The following is a 21,578-nucleotide window of genomic DNA, read 5'->3' as shown; positions in this document are numbered from 1 at the left end:
ATACTATTATCGGAAAATGTATATTATGTAGGAAATAGTAAACACGCGGTCGGTGATACGGTTGACGTGCGCTGCGGGATAACTGCAGCAGCAGCAGCAATGTGTGTGCACGTTATTATAATATTTTATAAACATTATTATTTTATTTATTTTATTATAATATTATTATATTTTATGGTGCACGCGAGTGGTGAATTATGATGTACACGGTGATTAAAACGAGCGCGATTATATTATATGTTTTGCGAATAACATAATCATATAGGCGTATCATATTGTACTACCCTCCATATAGAACAATGCTCGCGATACGATAGGTTTTTGCGCACACAGACGTGCATACAACATAATAAAACATTATATTATTATTATACGTATACATCTGTCGTGTTATATAAAATATTGTTATTAATTAGATATTTTAATGAAAATAACTCTCTACCTTCAACACTGCAAGCTTTGCTTGGTGGATAAAACAAAATGTTTTTCCAGAATACTTGTATTTATACTTTTTAATAAATGGTTGATTTAAAAAAAAAAAAATAGAACCCGCGTATATGCGATGGGCTGGTGAACGGCGGGAGTGGTAAGTGTGGGGCTCATGGCGTAATATTATAATGGTAATATTTTTATATTAGGAATATTAGGTATATAAAATTATGTTATTATTGTATATCGCTAGCTGACGAGAACTCTGTTAGAGTGCATTTCCCACAGGATGTTCTATTAAATTATTATATTATGCACCTCTATTTGAGTATAGGATGCTCCCCTCCCCCGCATTTGACCATTTGTGCTGCAAACCTTCCTCTTTCCCGCACACCCGTTAAATGTAGGTTATTATAATACATATTTTAAAACGTCTGTTTTATTTCTACGGTTTTCTTTTTGAACTTTGTCAAAACTAAGATATTACTATTGTCTTGGTTTTTGAATCCACTATTATAGGAACATGTATACATTTTTTAAATTTATTTTTTATTTTTAAATTTACTACCCAAAAAAATTGCTGGGGCTCACTGAGTTTAGAACTCGTGTGTAGGCCTAGGAGTCATATAAATGTAAAGTGAGTTTTACCTAATCTCAGAAGCTACTGGACTTTCGATAAAAGTTATATCAATAAATTCTTCGAGATTCGGAGGTTGTTTCAAGTTTCTCTTTCCAACCATTTAGGTTTTTATAGGGTGACTTACGCATGAATTTCGTTTCGGTTCACGAAAATTGAATACATTTTTGTTCATACTTGGTTACAGAAGAAACATTTTTACAGACCATCCAAACCACTATGCGTTGGTATGGGATTTGTTTTTTGAATAAAAAAAATAATATCTAATTTCTTGTTTGTCACTCAAATAATGTACAATTGTACAGAAAAAGGCAGTGTTTGTAACTTTTAGACTCAAAAACTATCCTTCCAATTTTAATCAAAGTTTCAGGGATTGTTCTTAGAAATAAAGGAAAGTCGAAAGAGTAATTAAGTTCGGACCACCTTCGAAAATATTTCTAGTACTATAGCCTATAGGCAAATGGCCCATCTCGGTTGAATTAGTTCACAACGCGATGTACATCACCGCTGCCGATTTCCCCGCGAACAGAGGTACAATTAAACCGCGATACACCTATATAGCTCTGGGTTTTATATGTTTGATCAATTTTTTCCTGGCCAAATTCTCGTCTGTGTACACAGCTAGTACATACGGGCCTCGTTTACCTGTGCCAAAATATCGTGCATTGTTTGAGCATCAATATTCTGAACAATAGAAGGATATAAAAAAATATTATGTAATATGTAATGTTTATGGATAATGAATTAAAAATTAACTGTATGCAAATCAATTAATTAAGCACTAAAAATAATATTACAAGTCAATACTTGGTATATTGTATTGTAATGTTCCATTTTTTTAAAAAATTAAATCCGTTTATTTCACCAGTGGTATACTTAAGCCAATGTTTTTGAATGCAGTCAAGTTTTTGATGTACATAATAGTATAAAGGTACAAATATATTTTAAAACAGAAATACCTATACAATATTTAAAAATTTTAAATTAGAGATGAGTACATTTCAAGATTAAAGTTAGAAGACAACTTGATTTTTTGTGTATACACCTTTTTTCAGTTCCAATTTTAAATAATATTGATGCACAAATTAAGTACAACTCTTTAAATGGTTGATGCGCAAACGACGTACAACCAAAAAAATCGAACGATGCTCAACTGTCTTATAAAAAAGGTAAAAATTAACAAAATAAGTGATGCGCAAACGACAATCGGTGATACCTACGAAACAAAATTGAACATAAAATTAATGTCTGATATTGGGTACCCAAAATTACATCCCACGAAAAATAATACACGGTAAAATAAGTGTTGTCGAGTGGGGAAATAGTTTTTTTATGTGACACCATTATTACAAAATAGTCATCTTAGGGACCAGGCCGGACAGGGTCAGACGATATCGCTGTAGGCCGCTCGCTGGGATGCTGTTTAAATTGACACATCCGTCAGTTATTTATTTTATAAAAACTCAAGTTACTAGTTAGGTAACGGGGAAAATGATAATATGTTTTTTTATCTGCGACGTTTATCTGAAACACCCTTCACCACTCGTTATGGAGGTGTTAGCGGCTCGCGCGGTATATTTTTGAGCATTTCATCAGCTGTTATAATATGATATAACATTATAACGTATACGCTCATGCAGTGTGTATACATGGAATAGGTACGCCAAATTATTATTTCGAACCGCAGTTAATTCGATCTCATGGATACCAGATTGGTTAGGGTTTATTTGATTATATTATTTTTTTTTTTATTTGGGGAGTGAAAATATTCGGCTTGTCATAAAATCTGGGCGGAAAATGTTCGCTTATACACACTGATACCATACTTAGTTGTTATACTATAAACTTTTCGATAAACGCCTATATTATATACATATACTCTCGAGAGTACAATGTACAATCACGTTATGTATATATATATATATATATATATACAAGTATGTTTTTCACGTATATACATACATATGTGGCGGACAGTGCGTGTAGAGGGTTCTGATTACATTCAATTAAATCGTACGAATCACGGGTATATGCGAGTTTTAAAATGCGTTGGCGGCGGCGTTTGTTGATGTACCTACCGTCCCCGAGACACCGTCGCGGGCAACGCGGGGAGGTTGGGGAGGGGGCTCAAAACAGCAGTGCGGATAAAATAGGGTTGTGAGAGTGCAGCGCAGTGCGAGGGAGAGAGTGCGAGTTTAGGGACCTGTGTAGATAGTGCCGAGAGAGTGGGTGAGCGCGATAGTTGTTTTTGACGCAGAGCGGTCGTCCGTGTAGGGGTGGTAGAGGGCAAAAACGTTTATTACGAATTTTAACGGTAGTCGTATCGCTGCCGACGCCACCGCCGGACCGAATACAGTTTTTGCGAATCACATTTCACACCTGCGGCAATCGCATTATCGCCAACCCACCCACACCTATGGCGGCGGCGGTTTATTGCGTTTACGCTACACACACACACCCACACACACATACGACATATACGCACCCACACACTCGTTTCTATATGTGTACAGGAGTATACAGAGTGATTCATCAAGCATATGCTCACCCCCTTTTTAGTGCTTAATGCTGCAGTGATTCAAAGTCTAATTTTTGGAATTTTCAAATATAATTAAAGTCTGTTTTTCGAATTATTGAGATTTTTTCTACTACTCAAGGAGTGTGCTATAGGTGCCCTTCTGTTTTTTCAACTTTGAATATGTTGATGTATATCAAAATCAAAATTCGAACGATTATAGTTTTTAAATCATTTAACTTTGGGTACTAAGGATAATGGGTCCACGAAAATGGGTTTGTAAGATTGAAAGCTATGGTAACTCAAAAACTTTTTTTAAAGTAATTTATATTAGTTTATCAATATTTATAATTTATAAAAATCATCCAAGTTGGTCTACATAATACTGTGATATAATATACTACATCTGATATTACAACTATTATGTAATTTTTGAGACCATTTATAAAGACTACCTATTATATTTAATATTAACAATTTTTATAACTGATGAACTAAAAAATTGATTTTGAACAGGTACATAATAATTTTCAATAAAATTATCCACTAAATAATTTGCTGTAAAAAAGGCAGGTTCTCATTTGAAAATGAAACTTTTTTTATTAAGTACTTAATAATAAGTATTTTAAGTGTTGATGTGCAGGGCACCTCGTTCCTCAATTCTATACTCCACTCATTTGAATATTCTAAAAACTTAAAAGCTTAAGTACCTACTTATTATAGTTAAAAAGTAGGTAAGTAAGTAGGTATATTTATTCAACATTTGATAGTATCTGTACATCGACGTTAAAAAATCAAACCATACTATGATAAAAAAAATAGTAAGAAGTTAGTTTTCTTCGTAGTAAACCAGTATAAATATTAAATATGTACAATTTATTCAAAAAAACACAAACATTTATTTTGAAATTTAAGGTAGCCACGTGAAATGAATCACTCCGTACACAAAGATATAGTATAGCTTTTACCACGGTTACGGTATATAATAATAGTAACACTATGGGAACGCATGTATACTTATATTATATAATATAAATCGCACCAGTAGCTCCTTCGCCACCATAATAATAACGTTGTATATAAATTTATATCGATACCTCGTCGATGTCTACCTATATAATATAATTTAATATCGTATTATTATATATTATACTTGCTCGAAGTATATATATATATATATATAAGTACAAAATACATTATTATACGCGTCACGAAACCGTTCGGGGGAGGTGCTGACCCGCCGGGTTTTATGATTTTCGCATGGCCGGAAAAAAATCCAAACGGCTTAATATTCGTTAACTGTATATTTTCCAACATCTCATGCTGATTGTTTTCTCGACCGTAATTGATAATATTTTATGTAAACTGTATTTTTTATGGTATTGTTTTTTATTTTTTAATAATAATTTAGATATTATACTAATGAAATCACGACATAATAATATAACGAATAAATGTTTTGGCCATGCTTTGCCCTGTAGCTGTGCAGATTACATGCCCACCACCCGTGTAGATGTGTAGTACGTCGTAGATCATGATACGTATATACCATATAAATGTACAATTACTACTGTGCACTTGGTCATACGATGTTTAGTTCCGATTTAATCCTAAATGTAATGTTTGAGTAGACACCTAATAAAAATTATTATAATATTCTCTATTTTTCGTATGCGTTTTTCTCGACTTTAAACTATGTACTCGCATACACAAGAAGTTATATATCGTATTACTTTTATTATTTTAATATTACAACCAGCAATCCGAAGGGCTCTTATCTCTCGTCCACCACTCCCTGCGTGTGATAAATTGATCGCATCCGTCACGCGGACGAGACAGTGTCCGTCAGTATACACTACGACTACGGATATAATTTATAATATAACGCGCGGTGGCGTTTATAATATCGCTGCAGAGAGATTGTCTTTTGTTATTTTTTATCGCATTGGGCCGGTTTGCTAGTGGTTTTTCTACACACACACACACACAACACGTTATTCAGAAAATATTTGCATCCCTCGGTCCCAGAATTCGTTATATTATATACTTTACGCCGTCGCTCCCGAACCTTTAACCCGAATGTATATAGATATAGATTATAAGTATGTCTATTCCCAAAGTTATATACCTACCTACCTACTATCTATTCATACAAATATTATATGTATATATATCGTATAACCTTTTTGATTTCAATATTTCAATATTCGTTGTTTATACACTACGTATAACGCATAATGTGTATTTTTATACCTATGTATGTAAATATTATAATGTACTGTATTTTTCTGGAATTCCATATAATTCCATGCTGGTACATTGAAATATGTACGTATTTATACATGTTTTTTTTTCTGTAAACTATCCTTAAGAGGACGCTGAACCCACACGTGTTGTATCCATCTTATAAAGTTTAAGTGCAACATACGCCCAATGGCCAATATGCGAACTAATTTTGTGGCGGTTTTGAATAACAAATTCAATTTAATTGAACCATTATCAAATTTTAAACCAAAAACTGTATTATCCATGGTACACGATAGATTTTTACTTTTTTTTATTGATATTTAAATTTTAAAGCGAGTCGTGATCATCTTAAAATTGTTATATTTTACATAGGTACCTAATTATAACTTAATCAAAATTAAAATATCAGTAAAACCTTACTAGGTGACTTAGATAATACCCTTACTTTTAAGTTTTATCGTAGATCAATCAGTGGTCAATTCAATTTAATATATTTTAGGTAAATATGATATTATAACATAAAATCGATATTTGTTAACTCGAATTTGGTTTGTTGTTCGTCCTTAAGTCAGAAACAAGTAACAACAAGTGCGAGTTTGGCGTCCTTTTAATGTGCATTACGTAAAGAAAGAACGAAATCAAATGACAAAATTAATAATATTATATTAAGCAATCGTATAACGTTTATAAATGAGTCGTAAATCTATAAATATCTGCAAAAGGTTTTGGTTCTCACCATAATCGTTTTTAGGGTGCGGGCATAATATATATTAGTATAATTTAAAAATGAATTAGGGTAGATTCAGTAGAATTGTCCTGCAACGTGTGTTGATGAGGAAGGGGAGAGTCGTAATACGTTTTTAAAAATTTCGGTGATTTTAGATAATGTGGATGGTGAAAACATTTTTTAGGACACATTGGTGTGCATTCATCGTTTAACATAATATTTTAACTAAGACGGAACCGTGACACGAGAAAATGTACTACGTATGCATCAGTTAACTTTTAACGAAAATGAATATCTTTTGAACTTTGAACTTTTTTATTGTGAACGTATAGGTACAGTTAAATCGTCTACGTTATATACACGTATCGAGAACTTTTATTTATAGAACATATTTTAGATTCTGAGCGAAGTAAGCAATGCGTGTGTTTTACAAAAATAGGTTTTGTATATTTATCTTAACAAAGTCAGAAATATAGTCAAGGTGGTGGTTTTTAAAAAAAATATTTTTCAAACAGTTTCTTTTAGGTCTAAATTCAAGAAAAATGATCGTCGACCGACGAACAGTTTTGAAAAAATAGTGCATTGTTCGATCGAGTTTCCCTCAGAATCGTTTCTAGAATCCAACGATTTATTATTACGCTATATGCTTTAATACCACAGCCCACAAAGCTATCCTTTGTCCAGTCTCAGCTGTATCCTGTCAGATTTTTTTCTTTAATTTGTACATCGTATAGGTACACCCTAGTTCGATCCTGTCCTTACTCTGCACGCTATACATACGATTTTTAATAACATTGTGAATATAAAATATAGCTGGTTGATGTACAGTAGATACCAGAACTAAACACAAGATACAGGTAAAACACTGTTATAACAGTTATTATCTCTCATTTTAAGAGGACACTACACTGACATTTGTTATCTCCGTCTTACAAGTGCGTGACATAATAAATTATATGCTCAGCGGATCACGTTTAGCTCTGTTAGTTTAAAAATTATAGTGATTGACCTCTTATGAAACTTAAAGATGAGACTATTATTTATAGCATCTCATACCTAGGCTTTTTATTATATTTTAATTTCAGAGCGGGTAATGAGTGTTGTAAAATCGTAAACTGTTTGTACATCTTAAAATACCCATAACTCCCTTAAAAATTAAAATTTAATAAAAAAAATCTATGAGATGCCCTAGATAAATATTAATAATAGTAATAATCTTACTTTTCAATTTTATAAGAGGTAAATTCACTCTAATTTTAAAGGAAACGAAGCTAAACGTGATCTGCTGAGCGTAGCATTTGTTATGTTACGCACTTGTGAGGCGGAGATAACAAATGTCAGTGTAGCGTTCTCTTAAGGTCTTGAAATTATGAAGGCAAAATATACAACCAGGTTCTTTTGAAATCGTTAATAAGTTCAATGTACCTTCGTACTCGTTCTTGATGAAGCGTGCTTTTGTTTTCTGACAAACTTTTCGCCGCACTACCGTTGTTCATTTTAATGAAATAAAATTAGTGAAAGAGGATGACATTGAGGACAAAAAGCGTTGGTCGAAAAACATTGGTGCAAAGGAGCAGGGGAGACATTTAAAGCGCTCTAATCCTGACAAACGATTGCTCGAATCTCTACTACAACACAATGTATAAAGCAACTTTTCATTCGATCGCTTGAAATGTAATTAATTTACGGCTCTTAAACGTTTGTGACAAATTAGCTGAGGTAAACGTATAATGACTTTCACCGAGAGGACATAAAAAATTACCCATTTCGAGCGATATAATATATATATACTTTACCTAGAATTTCCTTAAATTAATATTTATTATACACCATTTGTGAAAATCCAAGAGTATTTTATACTGGTGTTTTTTTGAGTGACGAGTCACATTTAAAAAATATAATTTTAACACAGAATATTGTAACTTTAGAGTCAACTATTTTAAATATACTATAATTAACTGATTTGTTTAAAAATGGCAGGCAGGCAGGCATTCATTTAAATATTTAATAATATTAATTTTATTAGTCTCTGTATAATGTGTACCTATAGGCATACGTGTTGTCACATGATTTCAACTTTCTCAATACTTGGACGTAGAAAATTAGTTTCTTCAGTTTACAGGTGATACAAAAATAATTGACAAATGTAACAATTTAAACAGATAATAATTTTCGTTGTTACTTATTAGTAATTTTTGTAAGTTTTAGATATTATAATATGATAATGTTAATTATATATTTGAAAATATGTATATTGATTAAAAAAATATTCATTACATATGATCATAGTTGGCTCTTAACATATTTTGTTAGCTACATTATCTATTACAATACTCTGTACATATAATAAGTTAATTATATATTTAATATTTATATTATATTATCTATTTATTTAAATATTGAACTATAGAAATTTATAATTATTAACTATTTTAAGTCAAATATTTGATCGCATTATTGTACCTTTATTTGAGTTGCTTGTAATTTAACACATGGGTACCGGTGTTTCTGGTCCATAGGTCTAATGTGGTAAAAATTTCGTTGTTTTTTTCACTGTATTTTTTTTATGAGTATATTGTCTTACGCGTACAACTATCGTAGCTACTTTTGAAAAATAATTTCACACATTAAAGTTTTTTCTTCCTAGGTTTGTTTAATTTTTCATCGTAATGCTCTAAAATTTCAATATCAAATATATATTTGCCATAAAGTAAAATACAATTAAAAACTATTTTTTCAAACAAAGGACAGCATAAATCGTTCCCTTTATTTTTAACCCTAAGGATTATTTAATTTCTCTAAATTCCAAAACGTTTGTTATTCACAATCAGTTTTTTATTTTTATTTTTTGTTTTACTTTAATCTCTTCTTTTTTAATTCACTCACTCTTATTGATTATTTAAAACTCTTTATTGTGCTAAATTTTGTTTAAGTCGTTACTATAATATTTATAATATAGAGTATCTTTTATATTACGAATTTTAATTATTATTTGTTCTATAGGATCTAAAAACACTAAAATACAACGAGTAGTGTGTACAAACGTTAAGTTTAATCCAAGCAGTTTAAAGTATGACTGTGTAAAGTATAGTTTTCAAATTTTAGTTAAGACAAATTTAATCTCATTATTTTTATTAATAACCAACCAAAAAAGTTTTTTCAATAGATGATTTTAATTGTACGTATTTAATTAATTATAATTTTATAAGATACAACAAAAATATAATCGGTACCTACAGAAGGTAATTGAAATAATTAGAAATTATTTTTCATACAATTTGGCTGTTATAAGTTTTCTTATTTAATACTATAGAATGGTCCTTAAATTAAATTTTTTATTTGATATCTATAGTATAACTTGAATCGAAAACAATGTTTAATTGTATGGAAGATGGAACTACTACAGAAAAAAATGTAGAATTATTATAATTTGAAATATAATTGACGTAGAATCATTTAAATAAATAAATATACTCGTAATAGTATAATATTGTTATATGGTACTGTACTGGTACTGTTTTCTTTTAAATAAATAAAAATTATAATTAAGCTTTATATCGTTTAAACAATACACGTATTTTTTATTGATGCATTTGGCATGAAATCTAATTTGTGCGAATGCGTATATTTATTGAAGCATTTATATTTTTGGAATAACAATTAGTTTAATGAAGTTTAAGATTTTATGGAGAAAGATTACTTTGATAGCACACAAATGAAAATACAAAATAACTGAGTACACCACAAAATAACAACTTTTTTACCTACTTAGTTTGCCATAAAAATAATTATTACAAAAATAATAATGTATTTTAATTTGAAATAATAACTTTTTAATCATCATTAAAAATAAAGTTCATTAAGTTCAATACAACGGTAATATGGGTTCTTTATTGAATAATACCAAGCAAAATTATTATAATTTCAAATTATAATTCAAAATTGTTTCCATGAGTTATGGAATTGAAGTTTGAATCGTTAATTTTATAATTTAATTACACTGAAATAAATAAAGTTAATATTTTTTTAGAGATTAACATATATAATATGCGAGTTATGGTATAGTAGTTACATTTATATTTTATTCATAAAATAATAGGCAAATAAAATTAAAAACTTATCGTATCTGTAACTTAAATATTTATACAATTTAATACAAACTATAATTAACTAAAATATTTATAGTTGAATTTAAAATCGATACTTTCGGATAATTTTTCTAACTGAAAGAAAGACACACGAGTACACGACTATGTTATTATTATGGCCATTAAAACGGCGCGTAGCTCACAAAAATGATATCGAAAAATCGTTACAATCATATCAAAACGTTTTACGAGGCATTTGTTTCGATTGAAAATTGATATAAATAGTAGTACTTATCTATCAGAATTTCTTAGTAGTTTTTGAGAAAACTGCAGACATCAACTTTCATTATTGGGGATAACTAAATTCCTAAGAACTGATCAGAAATTTAAGTTTAAAGATTCGGGTTAGTGGCCTATTCTATTCCAGGGAGTATATCAATGTTTATTATTTCATAGGGCTTGAATTTTATAAGTCAGATACAGTTTTATATTTTAAACATTAAGCGCAAAAAATGAAGCGGTTTATTTTTTTTCACGTTGTTCATATAATTTATTTTATATTATGTTTAAAATTTAAACAGTCAAAATTATTTCTCTATATTGCTCCCTACCTATATATCTATAATTATTTTAATTGGATAAAAGATATACATTTTGTAATAAAAAATTTGAATTCGGGGAAGTTGCACTTACTGTTAAGTAGGTTTCGAGTGTACCCAGTGCGTCATCAAGTAAGTCACACTGAAATTGATGTGTTAAAATCTAATTTGAATTCAATGATAAATACTAATATTAAATAAAATAAAGATAAATTAAAACCATTGTATACGAAAAATGATTTTGGGCTGAGACTGTGTGTCAGCTACTATTTCTATGGAAATTTTATAATTCATTTTTTATTAAGTACGCTATTTGTAATTTATTTTGCTTTTGTATGCTAAACTTATTTTTTACTAAAAATATCGTGCATATTATATTATTATAGTAATTATTATAATATTATATTAGCAAAAATTATCTTTATTAACTTGAAAGTCAATAAAACGCACCACTTATAATGAAGTGAAAATTTTCGTTACACTAATAGCTTAAATTAGTCTAAACACAGCGTGTGACATAAAAAACAAATGCGTTTAAAACAGGAGAAAATTGATCGAATTACGTATTTATTGTATTTAAAAGATACTGTAACAAAAGCAGATTATGTATGGAAATGGGACAAAATATCATTAATATTGGTAGCGATCATTACATATTATATACTCGAAAAGGAATTTTCTAAAGGTTTAGTACACCAGCAAGCATTTCATGTAGAATTTTACAATGTCTTATGGCTGTTTTAAAAAAAATGCCTATACCGTAAACCCAAAGTATGTCTTGGACCAAGGCCCCCAGTAGAAATATTTCTTGGGGGGGGGGGGCATTGCTCCCCCATCACTACGGACCTAGGACGGAGACTGAAGCTGAATAATTGGTCTACCAACTCATCCATCCATCCACTCACCCATTCCGTTCATCGAAGAGTAGCGAGATCCAAATCCATCGGTTTATTATGGAACACCACAAACTATTCTTTTTTAAATTACAACAAAAATACAAAAACGACTTTTTTGAAACATGGTATTGCGTAAATATTCATGGTTTTTGTTTTTCTCAATATTAAAAATTTAAAACTTATAAAATAATTGAGAATTTCTGATTTCTAAAGTACTAACTTTATTCAATTTCTTTAAAGAGATCACCTCTTCTCTAATATTGAAGATTGGTTTTCAGTAATAAGAAAATTGTAACTTTAAGCCATTATTTCATTATCTAGTAAATATTTAAAACTACAGAATCTGCAATGTTATGACCTGCAGGCTAATAAATGGTAGAAGTTGATATTGCGCTTTCTTGTTGTAACATTAAAAGGTATCTAAATAAAGTGTTTTATTGTCTACTGCTAAAACTATAAGACGCATTTTACAAATTATAATTAAAATGTTTATTATATTTAGTTGTTTTTTTATTATTAAATTAATAAACAAAGATATATTATATATATACATTTTTTTAATTTAAAAGTACGCCTCAACTACCACAGTTATTGTCGTTTCTGAAGAAACACATAATATTTTATAATTTCTAAAATACATTACTACTAAAATTGTATACACAATATATTAAAATGATACATTAAGGTTTAAGTTATTGAAAATAAGACATAGTTTAAGTAATAAAAGTCAGTGTAGATTGTTACTTCAAATAATAATTTAAAATTCATTATACTAAATTATGTTCTCCATTTCATGTACATCACTTCAAAGTGAAAACATTAATATCATTCACCAAAATATTGTATTAAATATTTTTCAATGGATTTTGATTTACCGTTCTTTCTTATACCGTTAATTTTATCAAAGGAAACATCATATATACGTTTTAATATAAACATGTTTAGTATTTTACCTACTACTTGTTGTTCTTATTAAATCCAAAGTTGAACGAGTCAAATTATTGTACAACAACTACCTCAATGCATATTAACTGTTAAAAGTTAAAAGTAATCCAAACCTTATTGAACATTTTATCGGTTGTCATATTACCTATGTCCTGATCATTACTAAATAAGTTTTTTCTTAAATATATTTAATAATAAATAAAACGTTGGTTGTTGTAATATCACGAATACAGTCATACAATTATTTTATTGAATGACACATCAATGTTTTATTACTGAATGAGTTTTGTAACATCATGGATAACACTCGTTGTTCAAGACAAAATAACAATGACTTAAATATTTATTGAATAACGTATACTATATTATTACTATTCTTCGTGAAAATTGGGATGTGAACTGGAAAAAAAACATATTCTACTATGTTGTCCAATTTCACAGTCGATTTGATCACTTGCGTTCTGCCCAATCAGCTTAGCAATTTGGATTTTTACCTCTTGCAATAAAGAATAAAATATACGAATAAGAGGTAAAATAGCTATATCACAAATACATTTCGATTTTGTTTATTTATTTTAACAATTATTTATGTACCGCTGATCATATCATGTTTTCCATTCGAGTTTTACATAATATGTATTTTAATTTTCTGGAACAAAATCTTTACTCTAATTTTTATTTATGTTTTTATCAAGAGACATACAATCTACCCGAAATAGTACCACGTGTAAAGTAAACACCTTATTACATTTATAATTGGTTTAGAAGTTAATTAATTTAATTTACAACATACAAATGATCTGATAAATTATAACATGTCTATTATGATGAATTTCACATTTTATATGTGTGATATTTATTGGAAAATAATTTTAAAGTACCTATATGTAAGTCTCCTTTTCATGTGCTACATGTCTTCTTTAATCATTGTCATAATTGTTACTTATTGTTTTTTTGTGTAAACAGATTGTAATATTTTATTAAATAAAAAAAAATATATATATTTTTTTTATAAATACAAATTATTATATTTGTTTATGAACAAAATCCTTTAGATACAACGAATTCTGATAATTGATTAATGTTTAGCTACTCCTTGAATTAATAAAGAATAGGACATTGAAGTACTTAATATTAATATTAGTTTCATTTGATTAATATAATATATAGGTAAAATATAAACGGGTAAATAAGTTATTTATAAATATGATGATATATAAATGTATATTATATATAGTATTGTTTGAAAAGATTAATTTTTTTTAAAAATGGATTCATAGTAATTAATAGTTTTATATGTTTTATTTTAAATCATAAGCTTTTTTACGGTATGTTTGACTAAGTCACTAAAGCATCACTAATTGTAATAATTAGTTCAAAGCTTTAACAAAGGATATGATATATAGTTCTCAACAGATTTAGAATTATAATACTCGTAATTGATTTTTAATGAGTCAATGGCTGATTTTTTACGTTGGTTTTTTTAATCATAATTTGAATGGAATTTTAGGAAAACCGATGGACGCATAATATACATAGCTCGTTGAAAATCTGGCCACAGAATAATAATACAACAGACTGAATTAACAATAACGGCACTTTAATATAGTTTACTTCAATTTAAGATCAAACCCACGACAACACGTTGAAAAATCTGCCATATATGATTCATTCATCTAGATGTATAAGTATAACAATACAAGATGGCGTTAATACATAAACTCTTAGTTCAAATAAGTAAAGTACAAATAAGCGTAATAAAAAAATGTTTAAAATAATAGTCAGAATCGACTGCAATATAAATATTAGATACAGTATAGATATATAGTATTTACGTTATTGACTTTATACACGTATACATGAAGCTATAATTATTACATTTAATATATAGCTAGGTAACAGAATTTTCTGTTTCCAAAATAGTTTATTTGATACAATTTATCTATAATATTAAAATAATTATTTTCCTATTTGCTTTCAGCAAAAATTACCCAACGGCAAACGATAAAATACCTTTTCCTATAACTGATTTATTTATGTACACATTTACAATTGAAAAAATGTTGACATACCCTCTAGTTTACTATACTTGTCTCTCTTTTTTATGAACATATTTATGTAGGTAGTAAATTTGCCTATGCAACGTGCCGTGATTTCAAAATGAATATTCCCTATATTATATTATATTCGATGAATTTCGGTAAAAAATATTTATACAATTTTCTAAAAAACTTATGTCGAACAATCTGTAACTTGTAAGGTTGGTAAAATATAATAATATAGACGTATATTTTTTCAAATACAAACATAGCAAGCATGACCATCGACGATAATATAATAATAATAATATTATAAGTTTACTATAACTTGAAATATAGATAAAAAGTTTTTATTTACTGTCTTAAATTATTAAACCGATGCTGGCCTCAGGTTATTTAACGGTATTTACTTTTAGTGCCTTTAAAAATAATACCGGCTTAGTTTTTTTTTAAAAAGATTTAACAATATAATTTGCACTGTCTGATAAAAAACATCTTTTTTGTATATGCTGTGTAATTTTATAGTACACAAAACGTTTGAGGAAATGTATATTCAGTTTTCAATTTTGTTTTATGTGGGTGTCGGGTGTCGAGATGTGTATGGGAATATAATTCATGTATTGTAATATGTATATTATATCAGCATAAATGTAATAAATTATTTAAAACAGTCCAACAAATATAAATGAACGCTTTGTATTTTTATCATTATTAGTAGTATTTTTTTTTTTTTTTACAAATCTGTATTTAGTAATCCGGAATACGTTCAGTTGTTATAGCTGGTGGGAATATATTTATATATATTTGAGACCATAAATTAAATGAAAGGGCCAGGAAGTTAATAAACTTCCAGTTGCAAAAGGTCGTTTCGCATAAACACGGTCTGAAAAGGGAACAATATTTTTATGAAACTAATTTATAAGTTTTTTTTTGTAAAAATTTCTGGTACTGAGTTTGGATGGAACAATGTATGAAATGATTTTAATATTTACGCTTTGTTTAACATTCAAACTGAAAAGTAACTTTATTATTTAGAGACATTTATAATATTTGTATAGAGAAATATATTTACGATATTGAAAGATGATGAGGGTAATAATCAAATGAATTAAAGTAAAAAAATAAATAATATGTTATATGATATCGGTAAACATTTATGAGGTATTTTAAATGCATGAATATATTTTTCTTTGGTATATTCTTAATTATAATGTATATAGCGATAAGGTTTAAGCGTGTAACAAAAATGGTGGAAATATTTGAATATATCATTCGATTCTTATGCAACCTCCGGCATTTTTTGTTACCCGAATAAGTAATCGACAACAGACAATAAAAGCGTGTAAATAATTTACGTAATAAGTATTATATTATATTGATGTGTAAAGAGAAAAAATAATTATTTTTGAAGTTTTTTTGTTCAGCTTAATTTTTCAGTCAATGTATGAAAATTGAATGCCATCATCAGTTATATTATGGATGCTTACTTAAAAGTGAAAATCCCTACAAACATTTCAACTCCATTCTAAGCATAACAAATATTACTAACGAACATTATAGTTTGACTATTCTACTTTTAAATAAGTGCTAATTGTGTTTGCTTTATTAACCTTTAGTAGAAGTTCCGGAATCAGATTTCACCATTTTCGACGTCAATATGTACCAACAGCTTAGTACGCCAAGCAGGATGGAGCACGTTTTCATTGTCAATGTGTTTTTTAACCGTGCTTTAAGAAGATGTTGTTTTATCGACGGACACTACAGAAGTTGATAGATGTATTGTATCCATTGAACAAAGATGTTTTAAGAACCAGTACAGTAAATGTGTATTGATATTAGAACATATCCAGCACACAAATAGGTACAACCTGAAAAAAAATACATGAATATTAGAAATGAATAATTATTAAAATATTAGTACAAGGTTTGTTTTTTTTAAGTATATACTCATCCTATTTTTATAATTAAATTATGCATATATTGAAATTCAGATTTTTGGAATTTTTAAATACACTTGAAGATCATTTTTCGAATCATCGAATTTTTTATAACATTTAAGGATTATATATATCATAAGTATCTTATAGTATTTAATTAATACTTTTTTATTTTTTTTATTTTTAAACCATATTTTCAAGATACATTTATTTTTATACGAAGATTTATCAAATTCAAATTATTATAATTATAGACAATACTATCCTCGGAACGAGACGAGTGCTTAATCTATAAATACCCGGCAATATCATATCATTTTAGTGTATCCGCTATTCGATATCCAATGTGTTTTGAGTGTCTGGACACTCTTCAAACCAAAATGAAAATGATTTTGAAATTGTTAAAGAAACAAAACAAAAAAACAAATTAAACCTAATCGATTTTTGTTTTACATTAAAGTTACAACTAGTATTTTAATGCAACTTTTTAAAATAATTGTAACTTTTGAACTAATACTTTCAAATATGTTCAATTTATTGAATTTTTTATGTTAATTGATACAAATTGAATTTTAGTTTATATTCAATTTCTTACTCTTATAATATGATACTTGTTTTGTATGCGTATTCAGGCGAAATTGCGTAAGTAATTTTATATCGTTAAATTCCATTTAGAGTTCAAATTATGCAAATCCATTAGTCACATATTAAGCAAATACATACTTCCTAATCTTGAGAGTCCTCTAATAATTACATCCGACCTACAGATTTGGGTTAAGTAAGCCATTATTACAATATACAAATTAAAAATTAAGAATAAAAAACAAACTGCGTAATTACCAAAAACTGTAAAGAAACTAAAATGTATAGACTTATATTGAATTATATTTGAATAATGGACATAATTAATAATGACTATTAAAAAAAATGGTTTTATATACATACAGAATGTACTATGTACATTATATAAAATGAGCTAATTTATTTTCTTAGCCCATAATCCTTGTTAAAAATCATATACAACCAGCGCATTTCAAAGTTTTGGAACCCTTGCTCTAATGTGTAAGTGCCTTATCAAATATTAATGACGACGAAAAATAAACATTACTTACTGTCGTCTGAATAAATTAAATATGATAAATGATTTTATATGGCTGTTACAAAATTTTATGAATCTCAATTTTATAGGATAAACTTAATAACTCCCATTTTAAAAAGAAAAAAATAACCATTTATTATAACTAGTAATTATATTGAATAATAATTAAGAAAATAATACACCTATATCTATTTTAACAAAATAAATTTTACAATTTAAATGATTTACAAGCAAGGGGTTTTTATCCAAACATAATTTGGCAGTTATTTTCTTATTTAATTTTCCATGATAATATTATGATGATAATAATCTATTGTCAACATTTATTATCCACCAAATAAATGATATGATATCTATGGTAATGGTTAATGATATCCTTTTTAGCTATCTATCATTGATATCCGTTATATAGTTTTCGAAAGTTTAGACTATAAACTATAATTATACGAACTATGCCTATAACTATACCTACTTTTATTGAAAACTAAAGACATGTATTATGTAAGTTTCTTAACTAATTATAATAATATCAAAAGTAATAACATTTAAAAAATAAAAGATCCACTATCTTTTGAACTTATAGATACGACATTTATAGACTCTTTGCATAAATAGGTAATCATTTTACCGCTATACTTTCTATATACCTACCTATACGGATATGCAGTGTATTGGCTACTATATTATAAAGATTATTTGTTTGGAAACATTTTACTTTTTAAACTTTTTTTTTTTTGTACCCAAACTTACTTCTTGGTTATTTTTTTAACTACCATAATTATTATTTGTCTACATAGTCGTTATAAACAGTAATTTTCAGTAGAAAGTTCTACTTTAATCCTTATCATATCCAGAAATAAAGACTACCAAGGGAAACTAATATAAAATGATAGTTAAATTCCTTTTGCACACCTGTCAACAAATACATTATTCAAGTATTCAACAACAACGATGTAAAGCTTTATTCTACACGTGAGGAAAATAAACAATTAAGGCGATTAATGATGCATTTTAACTTTGGATAACCGTCAGGATTTCGTTTACGTTGAAAAACACCTAACCAAAATTCACATAATTCTGAAGTAGACATTATACACGGATTCAAACAGTATAGGTAGGTTTTATACAAGCAGAATACAAAAGATACATAAACTCTAATTATAATTTTTTAACTAGTTATTACTAAATGAAAATTTTCGAAATATTGATAAATACTGTAAAATGTAGGTACCTATACCACGAAAAAGGCATCACTTTTAAATATATCGAAATGTTTTTTTTATGATACTTGAATAATATGTTCACCAATAAATTATTTTTCTATATAATATTTATTTAAAATTTTTAATTGTGTTATCATCACATAATATAATTAAAAAAATGTTTTTATGTGAGGATTTAAATACTGTGCAATGAATAGGTTAGGACTATTAATACTTATTAAGTTAAAAAACAAATTTAATTAAAATCAAAATATTATTATTATTATTAGAGATTACTATCCAGTATTAAATGTATGATTAGTTTTATCTTTTTTTATATTTTATTTATTAATCTTAGTTATTATTAAACACTTATTACAAATTATTTTAACTGCGATGTTTTTACAATAGTGTAATGTACAACCTCTTTAAAATCTTAAAAATAACAAGTACACTTCAATGGTTCAGTTTCTTTATTCATTTTTCTATTTTAGTTTTAATTAATTAAGTTTTTAGAGTTGTTTTATATTTATAATTATTCTTCGTATAATATTTAAGATGATAAACATAAAAAGGGTATCCATTTTAATATTTTATTGAAACGACATATTTATATACCTATTTGATGTATTTCAATTTTCTGTTCTAAAATAATTACTCATTATTAACTTTTATTTTGAAAATAACTTCAAGTTATACATGTTTTCTTCTTGTTATCAATTTTTAACATTAAAACATTGGAATGATGGAATGTCTATACAATTTAATGCTACTTTAAAAACTTTAAATAAATTACATTATCTTAACGAATACTGCAAGTTTAAACTTACCACTTGAATTTATAATTTTCCATTATTACATTGAACTGTGGATAATGTACCTACCATAATTAAAAACTAGATGGTTTAGGTAGGTACCTACTAAATATAATTTTATAAAATAATAATAATAATAATCAGTCAAATGTACGAAAAACTCTATTGATACATTCTGAATTGTTATTATATTAATTATGTACTGCAAGTACAATAATATTGTCACACAATAGTTTTAGTTCTACCTGTGTACATATAATATTTATTATACGCATACAATATAATATACGTATGTATATCGTATATATGCATCTAGTATGTATAATATTTAACTTTAATTTAGTCTCTCGTGGGGGTATATACATTGTAACAGTTGATAGTTAGGCAGGTAAACATAATATATACATCAGTGTGTGTGTGTGTGTGTTCATTTAAGTGATTTTGGTGGTTTTGCATAATCATTATTTGTAACTTTACTTTTAACATTATTTAAACGAAAATTTTAAACTACAATTCAATTTGAATGGCGTGTATATTTTATACGGCTTTTAAATTATTATTGTAATGATCTAAGTGGTTGATTATGGTTTGTTTTTCATTTTAAATCTACATAAATAGTAAATACGTATATATAAACATATATTTTAGGGGAAATGATTAACCCAACTTTAAATTCAATTCATATACATTTTCAGATTACAATAAGTACAATATAAAGTTTAAAATATTTATAATTTCTTGATTTAAACATACATAATTACCTCTAGTTTCGAGAGTAAAAACAGCATGGACCATTTTGTTAGGAAAAGCTATGTTTAGGATGTATAATGAATGTACCAAAATTCGTGTATGAAATATTCATCAGTACCCAACTGAAAACAGTACTAATTTTATAATAATTGGGACGACCGTATTTGTATATACTAAATAGCAAATGTATATAGTATGGTAATTCGATTTATATACATAAATAGACAATAAAATATGTACGTATTATCTATCAGTTTATCATTATAAGTTGGATATAAGTTTATAATGGTACCTATACAGGTTATTTACTATACTATGCTTATTAGTTATTATATATTAACCTGTGTCAATCACTATAAGTAAATAAACTATTTTTTTTTAGAGATATTGATATCGCTTGGATGCTTACGACATATATGTAAAAAAAAACACACGGGATCAAGACATTTTGTATTCTTCTCGATTTCTTTGATTTGGCGCCAAACAGTCGTAGTGTTTTCTATTAAAATAATTTGTTAGATAACAATAATAAATTACTGAAATCGTAAAACGATTGTTTGGGCGAGGGTATTAGTGTTTAAACATTGTAAATGGTCATAACAAAATAGCAATCAAACATTTTGAGGTAATTCAACTATACAGGGTGTATCAGA

At 27.5% G+C, this 21,578-nt stretch overlaps 1 protein-coding gene across 3 annotated transcripts in view; it reads right to left on the bottom strand.

Annotated features, from left to right (window-relative positions):
* The window catches only part of LOC111035684, a 68,351-nt gene that overhangs the window by 45,648 nt on the left and 1,125 nt on the right, over positions 1-21,578 (bottom strand). For 2 of the 3 annotated variants that reach the window (XM_022317399.1, XM_022317398.1), the window contains exon 2: positions 16,733-16,990. In XM_022317399.1, coding sequence (XP_022173091.1) covers positions 16,733-16,826 — 94 coding nt within the window. In that variant the 5' untranslated portion in view covers positions 16,827-16,990. Of the gene's footprint in view, positions 1-16,732; positions 16,991-20,936; positions 21,048-21,578 lie in introns of all 3 variants that reach the window. The other variant, XM_022317400.1, reaches the window with a different exon arrangement.

Source organism: Myzus persicae, unplaced genomic scaffold, assembly GCF_001856785.1.
Source record: "Myzus persicae strain clone G006 unplaced genomic scaffold, MPER_G0061.0, whole genome shotgun sequence".
Lineage (NCBI taxonomy): Eukaryota > Metazoa > Arthropoda > Insecta > Hemiptera > Aphididae > Myzus > Myzus persicae.
Note: the sequence above shows the minus strand (reverse complement) of the source record. Positions and strands in the feature narration are given on the sequence as shown.